Source organism: Equus asinus, chromosome 23 (assembly GCF_041296235.1).
Source record: "Equus asinus isolate D_3611 breed Donkey chromosome 23, EquAss-T2T_v2, whole genome shotgun sequence".
In the NCBI taxonomy this organism is placed as follows: Eukaryota; Metazoa; Chordata; class Mammalia; order Perissodactyla; family Equidae; genus Equus; species Equus asinus.
The window spans coordinates 19,284,667-19,303,742 of NC_091812.1; the positions used below are offsets into that span (position 1 = coordinate 19,284,667).

Sequence of the window (19,076 nt, forward strand, 5' to 3'; positions counted from 1 at the left end):
GTACAAATTGGTGACAGATGGGCCCTCTGTCCCTCTGTTCTTGCAAACATCTGGTTTCCAGCAGATGGAGAACCCGTTCATGGTCCTGGAGGTTGAACCTCAGGGGGAGGGACTCTCCTCTTGGTGTTGGTGCTGCCGCCTGGCATTGCTTCCCCATCAGGAGACCCAGCGGCCACTCTGAGCATTTTGCTCCAAGAATCTCTCATTGGAGGTCAGTCGTACCAACCCCACGGCACAGATATAAGCGTTATTTCTTTAAGTTGTCTCACAAAGTCAGCTGCCTGAACCTTGGGTTAAAGGCAGCCTCAGCCTTGGGTTCGAGTCCCAAGGTTCGTGTCTTGGAGCCTGGCTTCTGGGTTCAGGTCCTTGTCTGGAGGTGACCTGGCTGAGGAAAGTGAGAGTCCCCATGTGGTTGGAAGGATTGCGCAACCCGGCCACACTGGAAGAACCGATGCTTGGCTCTGGCCAACGGGAGCCATCCCTGCTGACTAGTCACTGGGCAGTGAGGGCTTGAAGCCCATTTGAATTTGTCACTGCAGGGGTTTGAAGCCCGTTTGAGGGCCCTTTGGTGTTTTGTGTTGTGTCAGTGACAGAGGGAGCTGGTCTCTGGACTCAGAGTCTGAGTCTTATCTTGTAACTGGTACAAGGTGGGGTTAGGTCCCTGCAGTCTGATTGTTAACCTTTGAGCTGTGTGGAACAAAGTAGCTGGCCACACCCAGCAGAGGATCCTCATAACCCTCTGTTTCCTCAACAGACAGGCTTCCAGGCCTCTGGGATCTCTCTGTCTCAGTTTCCTTACCAGCCGTCCTTGGGGAAACTCAATGCCCCTGTTCTTCTTTCCCCCTCACTTCCTGCTGGAGAATTCGGTTGGCCTCTCCTCTCCCAGATCGGACCTTCCTGGGGTCGCTTAGTCTCCTTAACTGTCCTCCTTCGAGAGGGCAGCTTGGCTTTTGCTGGTGGAAGAAACAAGGCTCAGGACTTGAGAAGACATCTGTGGTGAGTCATGGAACTCATGCACGAAGGGGCCACGGTACTTGCCCTCCCAGCACATGGCCCGGTTTTTGTTTTACTGGATATTGGATCTGTCAGGGTTTTTTTGGTTTTTTTCTCTTTGCACTAACCTTTTCCACAGGACCTGCTAAAAATGATGAGCTTTATTTAAAATGATTAACTCTCTTTTGCCTAATTATATTTTAAATTATATTGTTGGGATCGTGAGCACATATAAATCCACCCTTCAGGCAATGTTAATTAACCATGCTAAGAGAGACCTCACCTTAAATTGGTCACAATGGGGCAAGTTCAGTTGACTTAAACTGATGTATTTGCATATGTAATTAGAGACAAAGAGGGCCATGAAAAATTAGACAACCAATGGGAAGTCTGTTTTAATTGTTTTTTTTGGTGAGGGAGATTGTCCCTGAGCTAATATCTGTGCCAGTCTTCCTCTATTTCATATGCAGGATGCCACCACAGCAGGGCTTGATGATTGGTGTAGGTCCACACAGGGGATCTTCACTCTCAAATCCCTGGCCACTGAAGGGGAGCATGTGAATTAACCACTATGCCACCAGGCTGGCCCTGCCTATTTTCATTTTTGAGCCTTCTAAACAAGAAAAAAAAAATCCCGTGCTGCCTCTTTAAGAAAACCTAAATAAACAAATGTGCTGGGGAAAGGAAACCCACTCTGCTGCTCCTCCCTCCTCTCTTGCTGAGCTCCCCAACTTCAGCTTCCCCAAAATTCCATATCTGAAACTAAGCAGTGAAAATAGGTAAATTTTTAAGATATTTTAAAATTGTAATGGCCATTTTGGGGAAACTTTGTTCCACAAAAGTCCACCTTAAAAGCGAGGATTCCAAACCTCTCACAGTGGCATGCATTCTTTGATTAATACACAAACACTACTAAAAGATAAAATGACCTTAAAACCAGCTGTAAAAATGGATCCTTAGAGCAAAAAGAAAAAAAATCTTTAAGACAAATCTTTAGCCATCTGAAGAAGGCACAACTTGGATCTAGCATTTTTTTTATATTTTGTTCCTGAGACATGGCTGAAATTTTTAAAGTTCTATTTCTGATTGTCCAAATGTCTCTGCCTGTGTGTCTGGATTGTGTCATTTCTAAAGGAGGTGTATTTAATTGACTTAAAATAAGCACTTATGTAAATTATTTCCAAATGTGATAAAAACTAGCCCAGATGTCTTTCCAGTTAACGTGATCCAAAATGATCTTTGGTAAATAAAAACTTGTTTAAGTCTGTTGGTTTAATTAAAATAGACATGTCCATGAGTTATCAACATAGGATTTAATGTAAACATACAGCCTTTATGAGTCAAAGAAACTCATGTTGTCTCTCTTACAGAATTTGTCAACAAAACTAATAACTTAAAATAATAGCTAATTTTGTCTAATTGATAAAGTTTTTATAGGCAATCTAAATATTCATTGGAAACAGGTAAAATAAATAGATTGAAAAGGTAAAAGCTTTGGGGAGAACTTTTAACAATAATGGTGATTTAATATACGTACATACAACAACTTAAAATGATGGCGAACTGCTCTGGTGTCACATAGAGACTTTGTGAGTAATCTGGACAAGATCGTTAAAAACAAATGGCTTAAATGTAAGTGAGGTAAGAGTTTATGGATAGAATTTTAACAATAATTATATTTTATAACATATGTATTTAGAATAGTTCCAAAATCTTTTTTGTAAGTTAAAACTTTGAAGTTTTACTCGATTAAATTAAATGATAAAAAATTCATTGAATAGCAAGATAATTTCTAAGAGAGATAAAATATCAGATAAAGGTTCATCTACTTTTGCCTTCTTATTACAAAACAACTAAAAGATGTTCAGGTGTATTAGTAAACACGTCTTATTCTATAAAAGATTATACTATGAAGTACCATCTTCCTAAAAATTATGACAAGTATTTATAAATATGCCAAGCTACAGAATACTAATGTAAAAGACAGTATGTAATTACTTATTTCTTAGTTTTTGCAAACACAGTCAAAGTCCATAAGGGCTAAAAGTTCTATTAATACATATGATTAAATTTGGGCCCAGCATTGTGGCTGAGTTGTTAGAGTTCCACAAACTCCAATTTGCTGGTGCAGGTTCACAGGTTCAGATCCCAGGGGCAGACCTATTTTGCTCACCAGCCACACTGTGGAGGTGTCCCTCATATGAGAATATAGAGAAACATTGGCACAGATGTTAGCTCAGGGCAAATCTTCCTTGGCCAAAAAAAAAAAAAGCTACTAAAAGTTAGTAAGGAAACGTCTTTGTATTCAAGGAAAGTAAAATGTACGTTTTCAGTAAAGAAGACATAAAGACTAGAGATATTTTTATTTGTTTTGTTAAAAAAGATAAATTTGTTCTACAGTACTAGAAAAAAAGGGAAGAAAAACATGGAACAAATTCTAAATCTAAGAAGCAAGTGACAGAAAGTTTGTGAAAGTAAAAACCCAGATAAAAGAGTTTTACACATAGTTAAGAGGACTAAGATTAAGACAAATTCGATTAAATAAATGAGTTTCTATATCAAAAGTAAGTTAAAACAATTAAACATTTGACTTTCTTCCTCTTAAAAGGATAATCTTCTGAAAGTTTTGGTCTACTCTTGACAAAGAGATTATCAAAGGTAAAATTTCTTTATTTTTGAGTGAGTCTACTTACAAGACAGAAAATCTATGTTTCGTTAAAATAATTTCCTATGCTCAAGGAGGCAGAAGTCTCTCTATTAGGGTCTTCTTTTTAGACTGTTTCACTCTCTCTGTTTGCCTCTGACATTTTCTGTTGTCACCTTGATTAAATGGATAACGAAAGATTATTTCCAATTTGACCAAGTGTTTTAAAACCTCTTGATGTTTTTTGACTAATTTCCCCAAGGTTCAAATCCTAAGTAAAGTCTTCTTGGGGGCTTCAGTGGGACCCTGAGACTTCTCAAAGAATATGTTCTTTCTATAAAGTGGGAGATTTTAGACTAGTTAGGCTTATTGGGTGTATTAAATTACATAAAAAATTACCAAATAAATAATAGTAAACCTTTATAGGTTATATTATGTGGGTAAGTGTCACTGATATAAGTGGTTCTTGATACCTGTTCACTTCTCAAAGTGCTCCAGATATCTGTCGGAAACTCCAAAAACTGACAATAGGGCCTGATAGCAGTTCTGTGCAGTTAGTGGAGGTGGCCTTCAGGGTGCTCAACACCCGAGATATGACAGAAGAAATGAAAGATGACCAAGAGATGCAGAGGCAAGCTACTCTGCTTTTGATGACCCTCCAGTCTGCAGGAGGTCACCTGAGGGAGAAGAAGAAGATGCCACTGGTGAGTGACCCTAGCCCCTACCATGGGACCAGAAGGCTACCAATGATGTTGGGACCTAATCAGTAGCAACTGCAGACAGGAGGGGCATGAGGATTGTCCAAACCAACCTAAGAGAGGGAAGAGATCAGACAAGACCAAGCCATGGCAACTTCCCATGACTACAGATGAGATGTGATGGGGCCATGGGGCTGCCCAGTTGGCTCCAGGCAACTTGATCCTCATCTCCCCAGAAGAGCCCCAGGTAACCTGAGCAGGGGCAGGAGAGCATGTTGAATTTTTGCTCAATACTGGGGCCACACTCCTGGTGTTAAATACTCAAAAAGGAACCCTTTCAAAATAGAACATATGATATAAAAGGAGTATCAGTAGAGGAGAGACCAGAAGGTTTATGGAGCCCTTGACCTGTGAAATAGGATCCAAAACATTAAGACGTGCTTTTCTATATCTACCAGAATGCCCCGTTCCTCTCCTTGTGGGTGACATGTTATCAAAACTAGGGTCCTAAATCAACTTGGAACAAGACAAAATAGAAACCCAAGTTCCCAAAACTTGGGAGGTCGAGTTCATGGCCTTGTTACAAAACACACCAGTACCTGAAAAGGAAGAAATTCCCCAAACATTCTAAGCTGAGACAACTTAGAGGTATGGACACAACGACAAATGGGACAGGCAGCTGGTGCCATACCTGTAGGGGTGGACTTACAGCAGATAGACCACTGGCCTCTCACATAACAATGCCCCCTAACGTCAGAAGCCATAAGAAAAATTCTTCCTATAATTAAGAAACTTTTAAAACAAGGAATAATCGGGCCATGTAGCTACCCATGTAACACTCACATTTTACCCATTCAAAAGCTAGGAAAAGGGGAGTACAGATTTGTTCAAGACCTTAGGGCTGTCAACAAAACAGTCCAAGACCCATATCCTGTAGGACCTAATCCTTACACCTGCTGGCTAATCTCCCTGGGACTGCATGTTTCAGACAGCACTAGATTTAAAAGATGCTTTATTTTATGTCCCATTTGAGCCTGAGTCTAAAGAGATTTTTGCCTTTGAATGGGAGGACCCAGACTCCCACCAGAATCAACGATACTGCTGGCTTGTCTTAGCCCGAGGATTTAAAAATTCCTTTACAATTTTTGAGGAAATCCTGGGCAAAGATTTAAGGGAATTAAAATTAAAACAAAGCACTGTGTTACAGTATGTGGATGGCATCCTAGATGTTAGTCCTTCCAAGAAAATCTCTGATGAGAACACTGTGACCATGTTGAACTTCTTAGCCAGTAAGGGATATCAAGTGTCTAAGGGAAAAACACTGGTATCTAAAGAGACTGTAAAGTATCGGGGGTTTATTATTTCAAAAGGGCAGCACCACCTTTCTCATCAGAGGAAAATGGTAATATATCAACTTCTCCACCAAGAACACATAGGCAACTATGAGGATTCTTGAGATGGCTGGGTTCTGCCACACGTGGATCCCTAATTTGGGGTTGATTGCTAAGCCTCTTTATGATAAATTACAGGGGTCAGAAATGGACCCCTCTGAATGGGATGAACTATATGACCAAGCCTTCAATAAGCTTAGAAACTTACTAATAGAAGCACCTGCACTGGCCTTTTCCAGACCTGAGCAAACCATCTGACTTGTACCTTCATGAAAGACAAGGAGTAACTCTGGGAGGATTAGCCCAAACATTGGGACCCTTAAAGAGAGTGATAGCCTGTTTCTCAAAGCAGCTAGACACACTGGTGAAAAGATGACCCCCATGCCTGAGAGATGTGACTGCCACCTGCCTGTTAATCAAAGATGTGAACAACTTAGAGCTATGCCTGGTGACCCACAGACTTACCTTATATCAGCGGGAAAAATTCTACTTGCCTATCAGCCTCTATGACAATTCCCATGCTCAGGAGGAAGTAGTTACAGAAGATGGATCTTTGCCCCACGCCCCTCAAGAATGAGGAGCAGGATAAAAGTAGAGGAGGGATTCTGTCACCAGTCATCGACTCTCACTCACTGCTCTTGTCCTGCCTAAACTCTAACCTTTTGTGTTTGACCTAATTCTTTTGTCTTCTTCAAAGGTGCAGACATTCTTCTCTCCACAACTTTGGGGTCTTGAGCTTATGTGGTTTCAGCTATGCACGAGGAGGAAGCTCTAAGTGACAACCACCCTGGACCCAACCACTTTGAACTGCACCAGACCGGCAGAGACCACAAGCACAGGAATGCCACCTATTGCAAAAGGCGAAAAGCTGTACTAAAGTAACCTTCCCTCATTAATATCATAAATTCTCCTCTGAGAGGGGCAAAGCAGCCATTTTCAGATCATAAGATGCATGTAAAAGCATGATTTCAAACCACGCATGTGCAAGCTTCTGCCCACCTCTATGTGCGATGATAAAACTTCCCCTTTGAATATTCATTCCCTACCCCAAATAAAAGTACCCACCTCCCCATGCTCAGGGAATCATAACTTTTGTGAGTTTTTCCCTGTGGTCTCCATTTTCTTTCCTGCATGCCACAAACAAAATTTCTGCTTTGTGTGACAACTACTTCTGGTGTAGGTTGATTAACTTGCCAAGAAGGGGACTCATGTTTTGTCCAGTAACATACCTACCACCCTATAACAAAACTCTGGAGAGAAACAAAGACATGCTAACAATTCTAGAACTTTCTGAGAAAGCTATATTACAACCTACTAGTTAATAGTTCTCAGATCCATGAAATTCCACTTTATGTTTCAAGCACCTAGTGAAGTCTGTCAGCCTCCCGCTAAAAAGTATGGTGAGTGAGGACAGGGAACCACCAGCTTCCTCAAACTTTGTGGAACCAAAAGGTTGACAGTTCATTGGGTTTTTACTTTTTTTAGATGAACGTTTAATAACAGTGTTTTAAAATCTAGTGGAGGCCCTCATAGTCCAGTGAGAAACACCCTTTTCCTATGATTTATTTTGAGCTTTTGGTTAGTTCTCCGTCTCCCCTGCTCCATTTCCAGGAGCACGTTTTCTCAGCTCTGTAACCCCTCAAGGGCTGGCACATGCAATTCAGCAAATCCCAACCATTTGGCAAAGGCGATGCAAGCCAGGGCTGCTTTAATTCTAAAATGAAAAGAGTTTCCCATTTCTATACTGTAGGACACACACTTCACGAGTTTGGTCGTTTGCTTACTTGATGTACAAAGCCCTATCCAGCCTTAGCTGCCAGTTTATTTCATGATTTTGGTGTTGACTTCTGCTTGCCTTTTTGCTTTTGTCTTCTACAGGTATCTGGAAAGGAAGTATGGTACAGTTCGGGATTTTTATCAAAGACACAAAACCACTCTTCCGTACATCCTTTGGGGCATCTTTTTAGCAGGTAAGTAGCAAAGGGGATGGGATCGAGTGTCTCTTTTCAAGGATTCCCAAAATAAGAGCTTTCTGTGGAAAGAAAATAAGTCTTCCCACTGCCGTGGACCTCAAGGAATCATCCAGAGAGGGAGAGAATCAATCAGGAAGCCCCTAGGGAGGGGGACGTCTCAGCGTGGGACACCTGTGCAGAGTGGTTTCCTGTCCAGCTTTTGTACCAGCAGCTAACTTTTTAGGTCCCCTACTCCTGTGGCCTTTGTGACTGTGTTTTGCATTTGAGGGCTGGTTCATCACATCCAGGTAAGTGGAAAACATGGTGATAATTACAAGTGAGAAACCTAAGTGTAGGGGAAATATAAGCAATTAATACTCTACGCACACACAACACGAGGAGGAGCCTGGGGTCAGGGAGCCCACTCCTATTGCCTGAAGGCAGGACTGTACTGTCCTCACAGATGAACAGCTCTCCGGTTTTGCTCCCTCCCAAGAAAAGGGATCTGCAGCCCATTTTAAAGGGCACTCCTGTCTATAAGGTGGGACCCACCCACCCAAGTCCAGAGACGTTAACCTGAGACCGCTACTCCCCGAGGTCAGTGGGTCTGCTGGTGCTCACACCGCAGGAACAGGGACCAGCCATAAACTTTCTGTGTCCCAGGCCAGATGGTGTCTCAGGCTTTGCAGGCCATACGACAAAACTCACATAACTCTGCCTTAGGGGACAAAAGCACACAGACAGTGTGGCTGTGTTCCCATGAGACTTTATTTGTAGAAGACAGATGCAAACATACAAATACAGCTGTACTTGCCACCTACAAAGCACGTGGCAGCCAGATTTAACCTGCAGACCATGTTTGCTGACCTTTAACAGGAAACCTTGTTGTTCTTATCCTACAACCTCCTCTTCAAAAGCAGCCCCCTTGGTAATTGCCCCACCCCTTCCCCTTTCCTGTAGAGATCTGGAGACACTTAGAGATTGTTGGTGGGCCTGATTTCCTACTCAAGCTTCGGCCAAATATGAGCAGCAAACCAGAAGGATCAATACCTTTGTCAATACCATTCATAAAGGCTTCAACCCCTCGCCTTTCTCTGACACCAGTTTGCCTGCCTAGTGTGAATGTCAGAAAAAGGTGCTTAGTACTGAGTGAGAGGCCCAGTGATGAAGCATCACGATTCGAGAACTCATAAGGTTCTATAAGAGAATAAAAGACCTAGTATGCTATCCTCCTAGCCTTCATGGTGAGACTTTAGGGACTTGCTTGGAAAAACAACAGAAGCGCCCAAAATCCACTACTTATAATCAGAGGATCCCACAGCCCTATCACGAGCACCCCCGCCTTCAATGCTCCCTTGACTGAACCTCCCCTTGGTGGAACCGATTGGTGCTGTGGCTGGTCTCCAGCTGGTGCTTATGGTCCCCATCTGTGTTTGCTTCCTGGCAGGTTACCTGACTATGGTGATCGCTGCATGTGCTCTCAACTTTCACCGAGCGCTTCCTCTCTTCATGATCACCATGGCTGCCATCTTATTTGTGGTCTGGGATCACTTTATGGCCAAATATGATCATCGAATCAAAGAGCTCCTGTCTCCTGGCAGAAGGCTTCTGGACAGCCATTGGTCCTGGCTGAAGTGGTAAATGCAGTTGGTTCTCTTACTGCTGTTGAGAGGGATCTTTGACTTTTTGAACACTCTTCCAAAACTGTGTTCTGAAATTGCTTCTTCATTTGTGGGATATTGAAGCTAGAGACAACCTAGGGAATAATCTGTAAAAAGTGTTCATTTTGCAAACAGGAAATCAAGGCCTCAATAAGGTAATGACTCATTCGAGATGTGTTCAAATGTCCCTACAAACTGCCTTAATTTCAAGTGCCACTAAATGATAAGATGTTGTCCAAAGGATGGGATGGTTCTCACTTGGGGAGGTGACCCTATGCTCTATGCACGAAGCTGGCCTCCTTGGGAGGAAGGTTCTATGAATTACTAAAGCCAACCCTCTCCTACAGGAGCCCGTGTCCTGCAGGTGACCACTCAGGACGTTTCTCACAGCCTCTCTCTGTCGGACCTCCTCTCCCTCCAGGTGGCCCTGCTGGGTAGGACCCAGGACCCATTCTCCCCAGCAAGGCGCACCTTGGATCTACCAGGAAACTTCACACATCCTTGACCTAATAATCCAGGGTTGTGCGATCCCAACACAGCACCCTTTCTGATTCTGCCATCCAAGCCATGAGTCAGCCTTGTCATGCCCACTAGATTCCCCAGGGAGTTGAATCCACTATAAAGTTCAACTTGGCTCTCTGGGGCTCTGATGAGGTCCCCCAACTTCAAAGAACACATTTCAAGCTCTCCCTTAAAGGGAAGAAGGTAACACCTCACCCATCGTCCAAAATGGAGATGAGAACTCCCCATAGATCTCTCAAAGAAATCACCAGACTTCTCTCCAAACATCCTTTCTTCTCTCTGACCCTTTTATATATCGTTGAACAGCCCAAGGGCTTTGGAATGAGGGAGACACATTGCTTAATGTTTTCACTATTTGCCTTTATAACCACAACAAAAGAGGGTCTGCTGCAATTTCTAGAAGCATAAGTTCCTGGTGCCAGAGTGTGTTAACTCTTAATATTCTTTGTTTGTTGGTTTAAGCCTGATTAAGATTTCCAAGTTAGCACTTGGATGCTACAAATGAGCCACAAATACAACAAAAGATGCCCCCTTTCTGGTTCCTCAGGGTGATTTGGAGCTCTCTGATCCTGGGAGTTGTTTTATGGCTGATCTTTGACACTGCCAAATTGGGCCAACAGCAGCTGGTGTCCTTCAGTGGGCTCATAGTGTATGTTATCCTGCTATTTCTATTTTCCAAGCATCCAAGCAAAGTAAGTATCAAATGGATCTTTTTTTATTTTTCCCTATTTTTTTCTCATGTGTAAATTGCTCAAAATAGTAACTGGGAGAATTTAACTGTTACTCAGTATTTTTCTTACCTTGCTATGATATTTTAGGTGGCTAGGGGGCCCTTCTTCCTGAACTTTCATAGAACTGTCACTTTCTCATTGTTCATTCTGAGTAATTTTCCAGTTACACAATCAGTGAGATGTTCTATCCTGTCAAGGTCAACTTCTACTCGTGTCCCCTCCTCTCCCCATCAAACACACATTCAAAGAAAACTCATCCATTTTGATCCAGATTTCCCCAGGCCAGTAAATAATCTAATATTCTACCATTGGATTCTGCAGTGCATCAAATTTCTACTTCAATTTTGGCTATTTTACTCCAAAAATTTGTCCTCCCACAGTTGTGTTCACACTGAATTCCAAGCTCATCCTTGTTCTGTCAGTCAGTAACCCAATACATGGGCAAGAATTCTGAGACATTGAGTCTTCACAAATGACTCATAATGGCAAATGCTGGAAGAATTTACCTGCTGAAAGGTTGACCCCTCCAAAACAGCATTAGTCAGAGAGCAAGTCACCTAATGTGATCCAAATTCTTTGCCCTGTGAACATCTCTGCTGTGTTCTATGCCTCCAATCCCATAGTTCTTTGCAGGCCACTCATCTCTGCACCAAAAATGAAAGCAGCTTATTGTCCATGACTCTGCTCCCCCTTGGTCTGTGTTAGAGATAATTGGCTCCTTTTACAGTGAAATGACAGCCCCTCAACAGGGTGTAATTTGTTTCACTCAATTCACTTACAGTTTGTCAGATCAACAAACCTAGGACACACAGAGAAGTCATGTTCTGCCTCTCCATTTTCTAGACAGGGCAAATAATTATATGTATTGAATATTTACAGCATGACCAGAAAGGCTAGCTTCTTCTTCCCTATGGCCCTGCTAAGACTACTCTTTGGGTCTGAGTTTTATCATGACATAATGGTTCCATACTCCCCTGAGACTGAAGGCTTCAAACTCAGGTTTAGAAAGAGGGAATACCATCGTGAGATTTCTGGGTATGAGTCTTTCAAGGGACACTCTGTTCATGACTGCTTGGGCCTCCCAGAGAAGGTGGATCACAAGCCACGTGTGAGATGCTTCCAAGGAAACAGTGGTCCTCTGGACGTTTATGCTGAGGTCAGCACTGATTCTCTAATAAGATACGTCTCTCTCCATCTTTCCGCATAGGTTCGCTGGAGGCCTGTCTTTGGGGGAATTGGGTTACAGTTTCTTCTTGGGCTCATAATGCTAAGGACTGGCCCTGGACTTAGGGCTTTTCAGTGGTTGGGCAAACAAGTTCAGGTAAGTTGGGTTCAAAAGAACATTTTACTTGCATAGTGCTTTTAACAGTTGAGTATAATCCTCAGGACATGTCAGAAATAGGTTTATTTGTCTGCATGAGCTGACTGAAATTTTAATTTCATAGCACGAGTTAGACAAACAATTTTATGTAGAAAGTGTTAATCTGTCCAGTTTATTGATATTATTGTTGCCCCTCACCCACACCATCCACTACATCTCTCCCCTATCCCGGTTGCCCCCTTCCTCCTGCCCAAGGGGTGTCACACTTCTAAGATGTTGCCACAAACAGAGAGACAGGCTCTCTTTGCATCTAGTGGTCAGCAGTGCCACCCATGTGCCATTTATTGCTTCTGGAGCAAATTGCCACACCAGCTTATTCTTTAGCACCATAGAGTCAGATTGAATGTTAGAAATGCCTGGAAATCTGTGCACAGTTATAGTTCAAAAATACACTTCCATGCCACCCACTGGAGGGAGAAAAGCCGAGAAAATTAACTCTCCAAGTCTATCCAACAAGTCTGATGGGTCCTCACCCTCTGCAGGGCCTGGTGAGTCCTGGGGACAGTAACCACCACTTCAGTGGTTATGATGATCTGCTCTTGCCCTTTCTTTATCTTAGACCTTCTTGGAGCACACTGACGCTGGTGCTTCTTTTGTCTTTGGTGAGAACTACACAGACCACTACTTGGCATTTAAGGTAAAGCCAAACCCTTTTCTATGGAGTCACTTCCTTTTCAGTAACTTCTCAGTCTTTGTAGATGTTCAGATAGGACCCAACTACCAGAAACCAGGCATACAGCTGCTGGGCACGTCATAGGTGCACAGCACACCACTGTCCTTTCTCATGACAATTTTATCTGAAGTCAGTGGATTACAAATGTTTTATTTTGTTACTATAGCATTAAGGGAAACATGTAGAGCAGTCAGAAATATTGGAATATCTTTGGAGGGCTTGTAGCATGGTCTGAGATACTTATGAAAAATCATACGGGGCAACAGTATCTGAGATTTCTGAGAGAAAAGATTATTAGGTACCTGGCCATGAACAGGCATATGGCCAATAATGGCTTCCAGGTCCAGGATCGGTGACAGGTCTGCACTCAGGAAACCCTCAATCCCAGGCCAGCCAGGACAGCTGGTCACCCACATCAGCCTCTGTTCTTCCAGAACCATCCTCGTGCTAAACTGTTCCCATTTTCCTTCAGCACAGCCTTTGCTTAGGGAGGCCTAGGGGCTGGGCCTTCTCCCAGCCAAAGAGGGATATTATTTTACAGGGGAAAGGCAACCTGGCCCCATGCCTGGGGCCTCATTGATTCGCCCCTGGGGATCTCGTAAGCCCCAGGAAGTCACTGTCCTCTGGGAAGTCCTTACAGATGCCTGTCCATGAGTCAGAAAGATACACTTGGCTTTTTCTTCATCTTTGCTTTTTTGGGTATATTATTCTTCCTACACTTGTAAACTGTTTTCTCACCTAGGGACTCCCAATTTACCTCCAAATTACCCCAGTTTCAGTTAGGCCAACTGTTAGGCTGGATATTTTTTTAAACTGCTGATTTCATGCTTTGGTGCTGAGATAACTAAGCCATTTCTGAAAGGTCAAGTGTTTAAAAATTGAGATGGAAATATGCTCATCTCGCGATCTGAATCCTGAATTGGAAAAAACTAAAGTCACAAAGAAGGCGTGACTTGCTGCCCAGACTGCACCAGTGTCTCAGACCTCCTCCCGCTCCCCCCAGGGCAGTAGCCTCCATCCTCTCTGCCAGCACAGAATCCCTGTGGGCACATTCGAGAGATGAGCCCCTTCGACTCCCTGACGCTTTCAGGAAGGCTCTGCCTGCCCATTAAAGCCAAGAAAAGCACATAAGTGCATGAGCTCTGAATGATGGCACAGAAAGTCTTTTAATATATAGTATTAATGGAGTTTCTTAAATTGGATGCTGTACAAATTGTCCTCCATCATTCTGAGCCTCTGCTGGCAGCTTGTCCCTGGCCATTTAGCTGGGGAGCAGAGGGGAAGGGGTGCGGAGGGGTAGGGGTGGGGAGGGACTGAGACCACAGCTCTGTGTGGTTTCTGCAGGGGAGACATGGCTCCCTGTAGACATACAGGCTGCATTGAAGGCACCCAAAGAGCATCAGGAAAATAGGATCTAGGAAAGGATAAGTGGTGAAGCTCATGGCTGTTTAATATCAGAACAAGAACATCTGCCAGTGGCCTTCATTTTAATGAGCCTCACTATTACAAATTCCTCCAAAACTTCATTCCTTCTATGAGACACTAAAATGAGAGAAGATCATTATAGCAGAGGGGAAAAAAAGTCAAGTTTCCGATGAAATATACTCAAGCTTATCCAAAGCAAATTAGAATAAGAGACTGAAGATACAGCAGCTGCCTGATAGAGTGTTGTTTAGTTCAAGAGATATTTCCAGTATTTATACGATGTTTCAGAGGGGGAAAAGGAGGTAGAAAGAAGGAGACTGATCTGAAACCTACTAATACCCCTGAGGCCAATGTTAGCCCACGATTGCTTCCTTCTCCCTCTCTAGTTCCTGCCAATGCTGGTTTTCTTCAGCGCCGTCATGTCCATGCTCTTCTACCTCGGACTGATGCAGTGGATCATTAGAAAGGTACGGGACCAGGAGGGATGGGTGACAGGTGTACAGCTGATTATTTCAGGGACAAAATCCTAAATACCTTTCATTCAGGGTTTTACAAAGTGCCTCTCTCTTCAGACCAAGACCCACCCTCCCTTCCCAGTTATTAGATCCAAAAATCCTACATGTGTCCCTAGAGGGAAGTCTATCTCAGGGACTTCTGACAGGGCTTTGACTTGCAACCCACTGATATCTTCATGAAACCTTAGCAATTACTTCTTTAGCCACAGAATTGACTCCCACAGGTCCCACACCTGCTGGGGAAAACAGCACTGTCCTCCATCTTGGGACCACCCTGTGCCTTATGCAGTCACTGCTTTTCCAAAGGAGGTTCCAAAAGGGGGCACTCTGGTCTGGAAGCTGCTAGGGATTCAGAGCAAGAAGAGGAAGCTGCTTTTCGCTCCTCAAGGAGTTTTATAAGCACACAAATTTAAAAAGTAGTCTAAAAGTTAATCCCATTCCTGCTGGCCCAGTAACTGTCAGTCCTACAGTCACATGTTAGACCAGAAATCTATGAAATGTGTAAGCTGGTTTGAACGCACACAGGGTTTGGGCACAGCGCAGCCCTCCTTTGATCCCTATCAATAAATAAAATGGAGAGAGAGAGAGAACCAGAATACCAGCAGAATTCAAAATTTCAGCAGAACACCAGGGCCCGCAGTTTTCCAATTGTTGATTTAAACATTCAGAACTACAGTGCTCATGTCTAAGGACAAAGAATGCCAGAGGCAGTCCCCATCCTGAGGTGGGACCACAGTCTCTGGTTGGAAGGGCCACTACAAAAGTGGGACCATAAACATAAACTATGTTCTATTTAGAGTTAAGTAGAACAGGCCAAACATCAACTATACCCCACTACTTATTAGCTGTGTGGTTTTTGACAAAACAACTAACCTGTACTGTGCCTCAGTTTCCACTTCTATCAAATGGGCATAATTATAGGACCTCCCTCAAAGGGTTATTGTGAGGATTAAAGCATTGCTCAGATCAAGGGCTCAAAATGATGCCTGGAATGCAGTAAGCCTACCATGACTGTCAGCAATTATTATAACTTATGACTCGTCCACAACGTTTCAGTAGAAATTCATTCGCATGATGTTGAAAGTACGTACAATGACTCAGACTTACCCCTCCAATAGGAGGGTGTGATTGGCCTGCTCTAAGGACTAGGTAAAATGTCCTCACAGTTAGCACATTGCTGGCCTGCCCACAGTTGTTGAAGGCCTCTGCATTTTCCTCCAAAGGTTTTATCCCTACTTTGAAGTTTTGTGTATAAAAATAGCTCTTCACTGACTTTGTCCCTTGTCCCCTTTTAGATTGGATGGCTCATGCTGGTTACTGTGGGATCATCTCCTGTTGAATCTGTAGTTGCTGCTGGCAATATATTCTTTGGAGAGGTAAGTTGTAATATCAAAAAACAAAACACTGGCTAAAATGGACAGTCTTTACAAAAATAGGAGTAAAAAAATACGATGGTTTTATTTCTTTTAGTGTAGAGGGAAGAGTGTCAAAATAAGGACCTCTCAACATTGACAAAGTCCAGATTCCAGAGAAAGTAAAAAAGAGAGAGAGAGAGAGAGATCCCTTGCAAGAGTCTCAGTGCTTGAACGCGGCATTGGAGTTCTGGAAATTTGATGGAGAGGACGAAAGATTGAGGCATTTTGTCAAAGCAGCAGACTTCTCATGCATAGATTCTGAACCAGTCTTTTTCTGAGTTTATAGAATTGTTCAGGCCTCTAGACACCTGTCCTTGTTTGCTTTTTCTGCTCATATCTCTATTTCCCTGTGGTGTCAGCAAAGAGGTTTAAGGTCTGTCGAGATGAAGCTGGAAGATGGGAAGTCACAGAGGCTTGGGAATCCCCAGTTCTCAAGGCCAGGACAATGGGCAGAGTTACTTGGTCAGTGGTGTTCCAACCTTAGAAAAGTGTCCCCAGCCAGCAGAGTCCAGTCCCAGGCTAAGTGGGGGCCTTGTCTGACTCAGTCTTGCAAATCCTGCAAACTTTACTCAAGATTCAGTACGCATGCTGACCTAGATTTCAAATGACCCAGACAGCTAGGGTGTAGGCTTTCAAACTCCAGCATGCATCAGAACCACCTGGAAGGCTGTTAAAACAGGATTGCTGGCCCCACCCCCAGAGTTTCTGATTCAGTAAGTCTGAGAATTTGCATGTCTACGGAGTTCCCAGGTGATGCTGATGGAGCTGGTCTAAGGTCCTCTCCTTGAAATACTGCTTTAGAGGGTGGAATTTGGAATAGATTAGCCTCCTAAGATTTAAAAGTGAACGCTTAGTCTGCTCACTCTCTGTTTCCAGATGGAGTCTCCACTGCTGGTCCGACCGTGTATACAACATGCCACCAGGTCTGAGCTCCATGCAATCATGACTGCTGGGTTCGCTACCATCGCTGGAGATGTCTTAGGCCCATACATTTCTTTTGGGGTAAGAATGTTTGGGGATCAATTTATGGGAAATACCACCTCTTCTTTCTTTGCCATTTCTTTTTTTTTTCTTTATTATTGCTGCTGGATAAGGAGCCAAAAGAGTGTCCGTTTTGCTATATGCTTGGTCACAGTTCCTTTCACATTTGAGTGGAGTGCCCAAAGGAGCTTTGGGGCTTTACATTTATATCCCTGTCACCTAAATGTGAATCATATCAAACCACAGCATAATGATATAATATTATGAGGCTACTTTGGCTGAAGATATGAATATGTAAAGAAAAAAACCCTATTATACTAGTAAAGGCAATCTAAACCAGTGGTCAGCAAAGAAAGACCCATAGGCCAATTCTAGATCACTCCTCTTCTCTTGTAACTGAAGTTACACTGGAAACCAGCTACTCGTATTTGTTTCTCTACGGCAGCTTTCACGCTACAGAGTTGAGTAGTTGTGGCCCAAAAACCCAAAAATATTTACTCTCTGCCCTTATACAGAATAAGTTTTCTGATCCCTGGCCTAGAGCAGTGGTTTTCGAAACTTACTGCACGTTAGAACCACCTGGGAGCCTTTAAAAGCCCGAATACCCAGGCCCATCCTCCAGGGTAATTAAACCAGAATCTCTTGGGGTGAGACCCAGGCATCAGTATTTTTTTTTAAAAGCACCTCAGATTCCAATGTACAGCCTGTTGAGAGCAATAGCATAGGGATGGAGAGCCTTATGATAGCTGGGGCATGTGCCCCCAGCACAGAGCTAACAAGCCACATACAGATGCAACCCCCATGGGAGAAATGGGATCAACAGCAGCCGTGTGACCCAGGTGACTGGGTGATCTTACAAGATAGGTGAGTTTCACCCCGGAACTTCATCGGGGCCTCGGAAGCCGATCAGCAGGAAGAAGGAAGAGGAAAAGGGTGAAGGAGACCTCAGGAACAGCACTGTCACTGGATCCCCAGATGATCCACTCTGCCACCACTGTGGGAATGCCGCCTGCAGAAATGTGCTGGATGGAATGGGAGTGGGGAGAGGGTGCTGATTCTGGAATTCTGAAAAGAGAGGGAAGAGAATCCAGAAACAATAAGGATGTGGGGAGGGGAGGGGAAAGAGTTTAAGTAGACCTGCAGTGAGGAGAGCAGAGATGCTCACAGATCACAGGGACTCTGCCTAAAGGAGTGTTACGTAAAGGCACAAACTTTCAGAAAAGCACAAGGAAGACGGAGAGGGTTGTGTCCATGCCTGCAGCCCCAGACATCCCCATCTAAATCAATGATGTAATGAAATACAGGATTTAGGGACTGTTTGAACATTCCAAAGGACAACAGAGAGGTGGAGGGATCTGTGAAAGCCCCTACAGCACAGGATTCTCTTCTGAAATGATCGGATTTTGGTTTTGTGCTTTTCCCAAAGGATGTGGCCAATTCTCACAAATTCCTCCCTCTGAGTCTCACGGTGATGCTAACTTGGCTCCCTGAGCTCCTGCAAGCCTCCAAAGAAACACTGTTTTCTGGCATAGAAGCAGTTCCTGCCCTTCTCTTCCCTAGTGAGGCTTTTGGGCCATTCTTTCTGAACACAACAGAAGAGCTAAACCTAAGTTGGCCTTCTTTCTCCTAAAATCACAGATTTCACCTGCCCACTTATTAACTGCCTCAGTTATGTCAGCGCCCGCATCATTGGCTGTGGCTAAACTCTTTTGGCCTGAGACAGAAACACCTAAAGTAACCCTCAAGAATGCCATGAAAATGGAAATGGGGTAAGTGAGATAGGTTCACTTCATTAATGACTATACAAGCTGGGGTGGTGGGAGGTGGGTCCACTTTCAAAGAACAGAAAAAAATTGACAGAGAGCATAGTGAATTAGGGTATTAAATGAATTTAATTTCCGAGTGACTACTGGACTTCACCCCAAAAAAATCTTGTTTCAACCCTTGAAAACATTTGTTTAATTGAAATATAGTTGACTTACAGTATTATTTTCAGGTGTATAACATGGTCGATATTTATATACATTTTGAAATGACCATAGCAAGTCTGGTAACCGTCTGTCACCGTACAGTTATTACCATATTATTGACTAT

At 43.5% G+C, this 19,076-nt stretch overlaps 1 protein-coding gene across 7 annotated transcripts in view; it reads left to right on the forward strand.

Moving 5' to 3' along the window:
* Positions 1-717: 717 nt before the first annotated feature.
* Positions 718-19,076, forward strand: part of LOC123280106 (solute carrier family 28 member 3-like) — a 38,026-nt gene continuing 19,667 nt past the window's right edge. For all 7 annotated transcript variants that reach the window (XR_011497408.1, XR_011497409.1, XR_011497411.1 and 4 more), the window contains exons 1-11: positions 718-996; positions 6,424-6,604; positions 7,605-7,696; positions 9,126-9,315; positions 10,409-10,553; positions 11,800-11,913; positions 12,533-12,610; positions 14,458-14,538; positions 15,882-15,962; positions 16,878-17,003; positions 18,621-18,751. Coding sequence is in view for 3 of the 7 variants with exons in the window: in XM_044756686.2 (XP_044612621.2) it covers positions 6,480-6,604; positions 7,605-7,696; positions 9,126-9,315; positions 10,409-10,553; positions 11,800-11,913; positions 12,533-12,610; positions 14,458-14,538; positions 15,882-15,962; positions 16,878-17,003; positions 18,621-18,751 (1,163 nt within the window). In the remaining 4 variants the exon portion in view is untranslated. The remainder of the gene's footprint in view (positions 997-6,423; positions 6,605-7,604; positions 7,697-9,125; positions 9,316-10,408; positions 10,554-11,799; positions 11,914-12,532; positions 12,611-14,457; positions 14,539-15,881; positions 15,963-16,877; positions 17,004-18,620; positions 18,752-19,076) is intronic.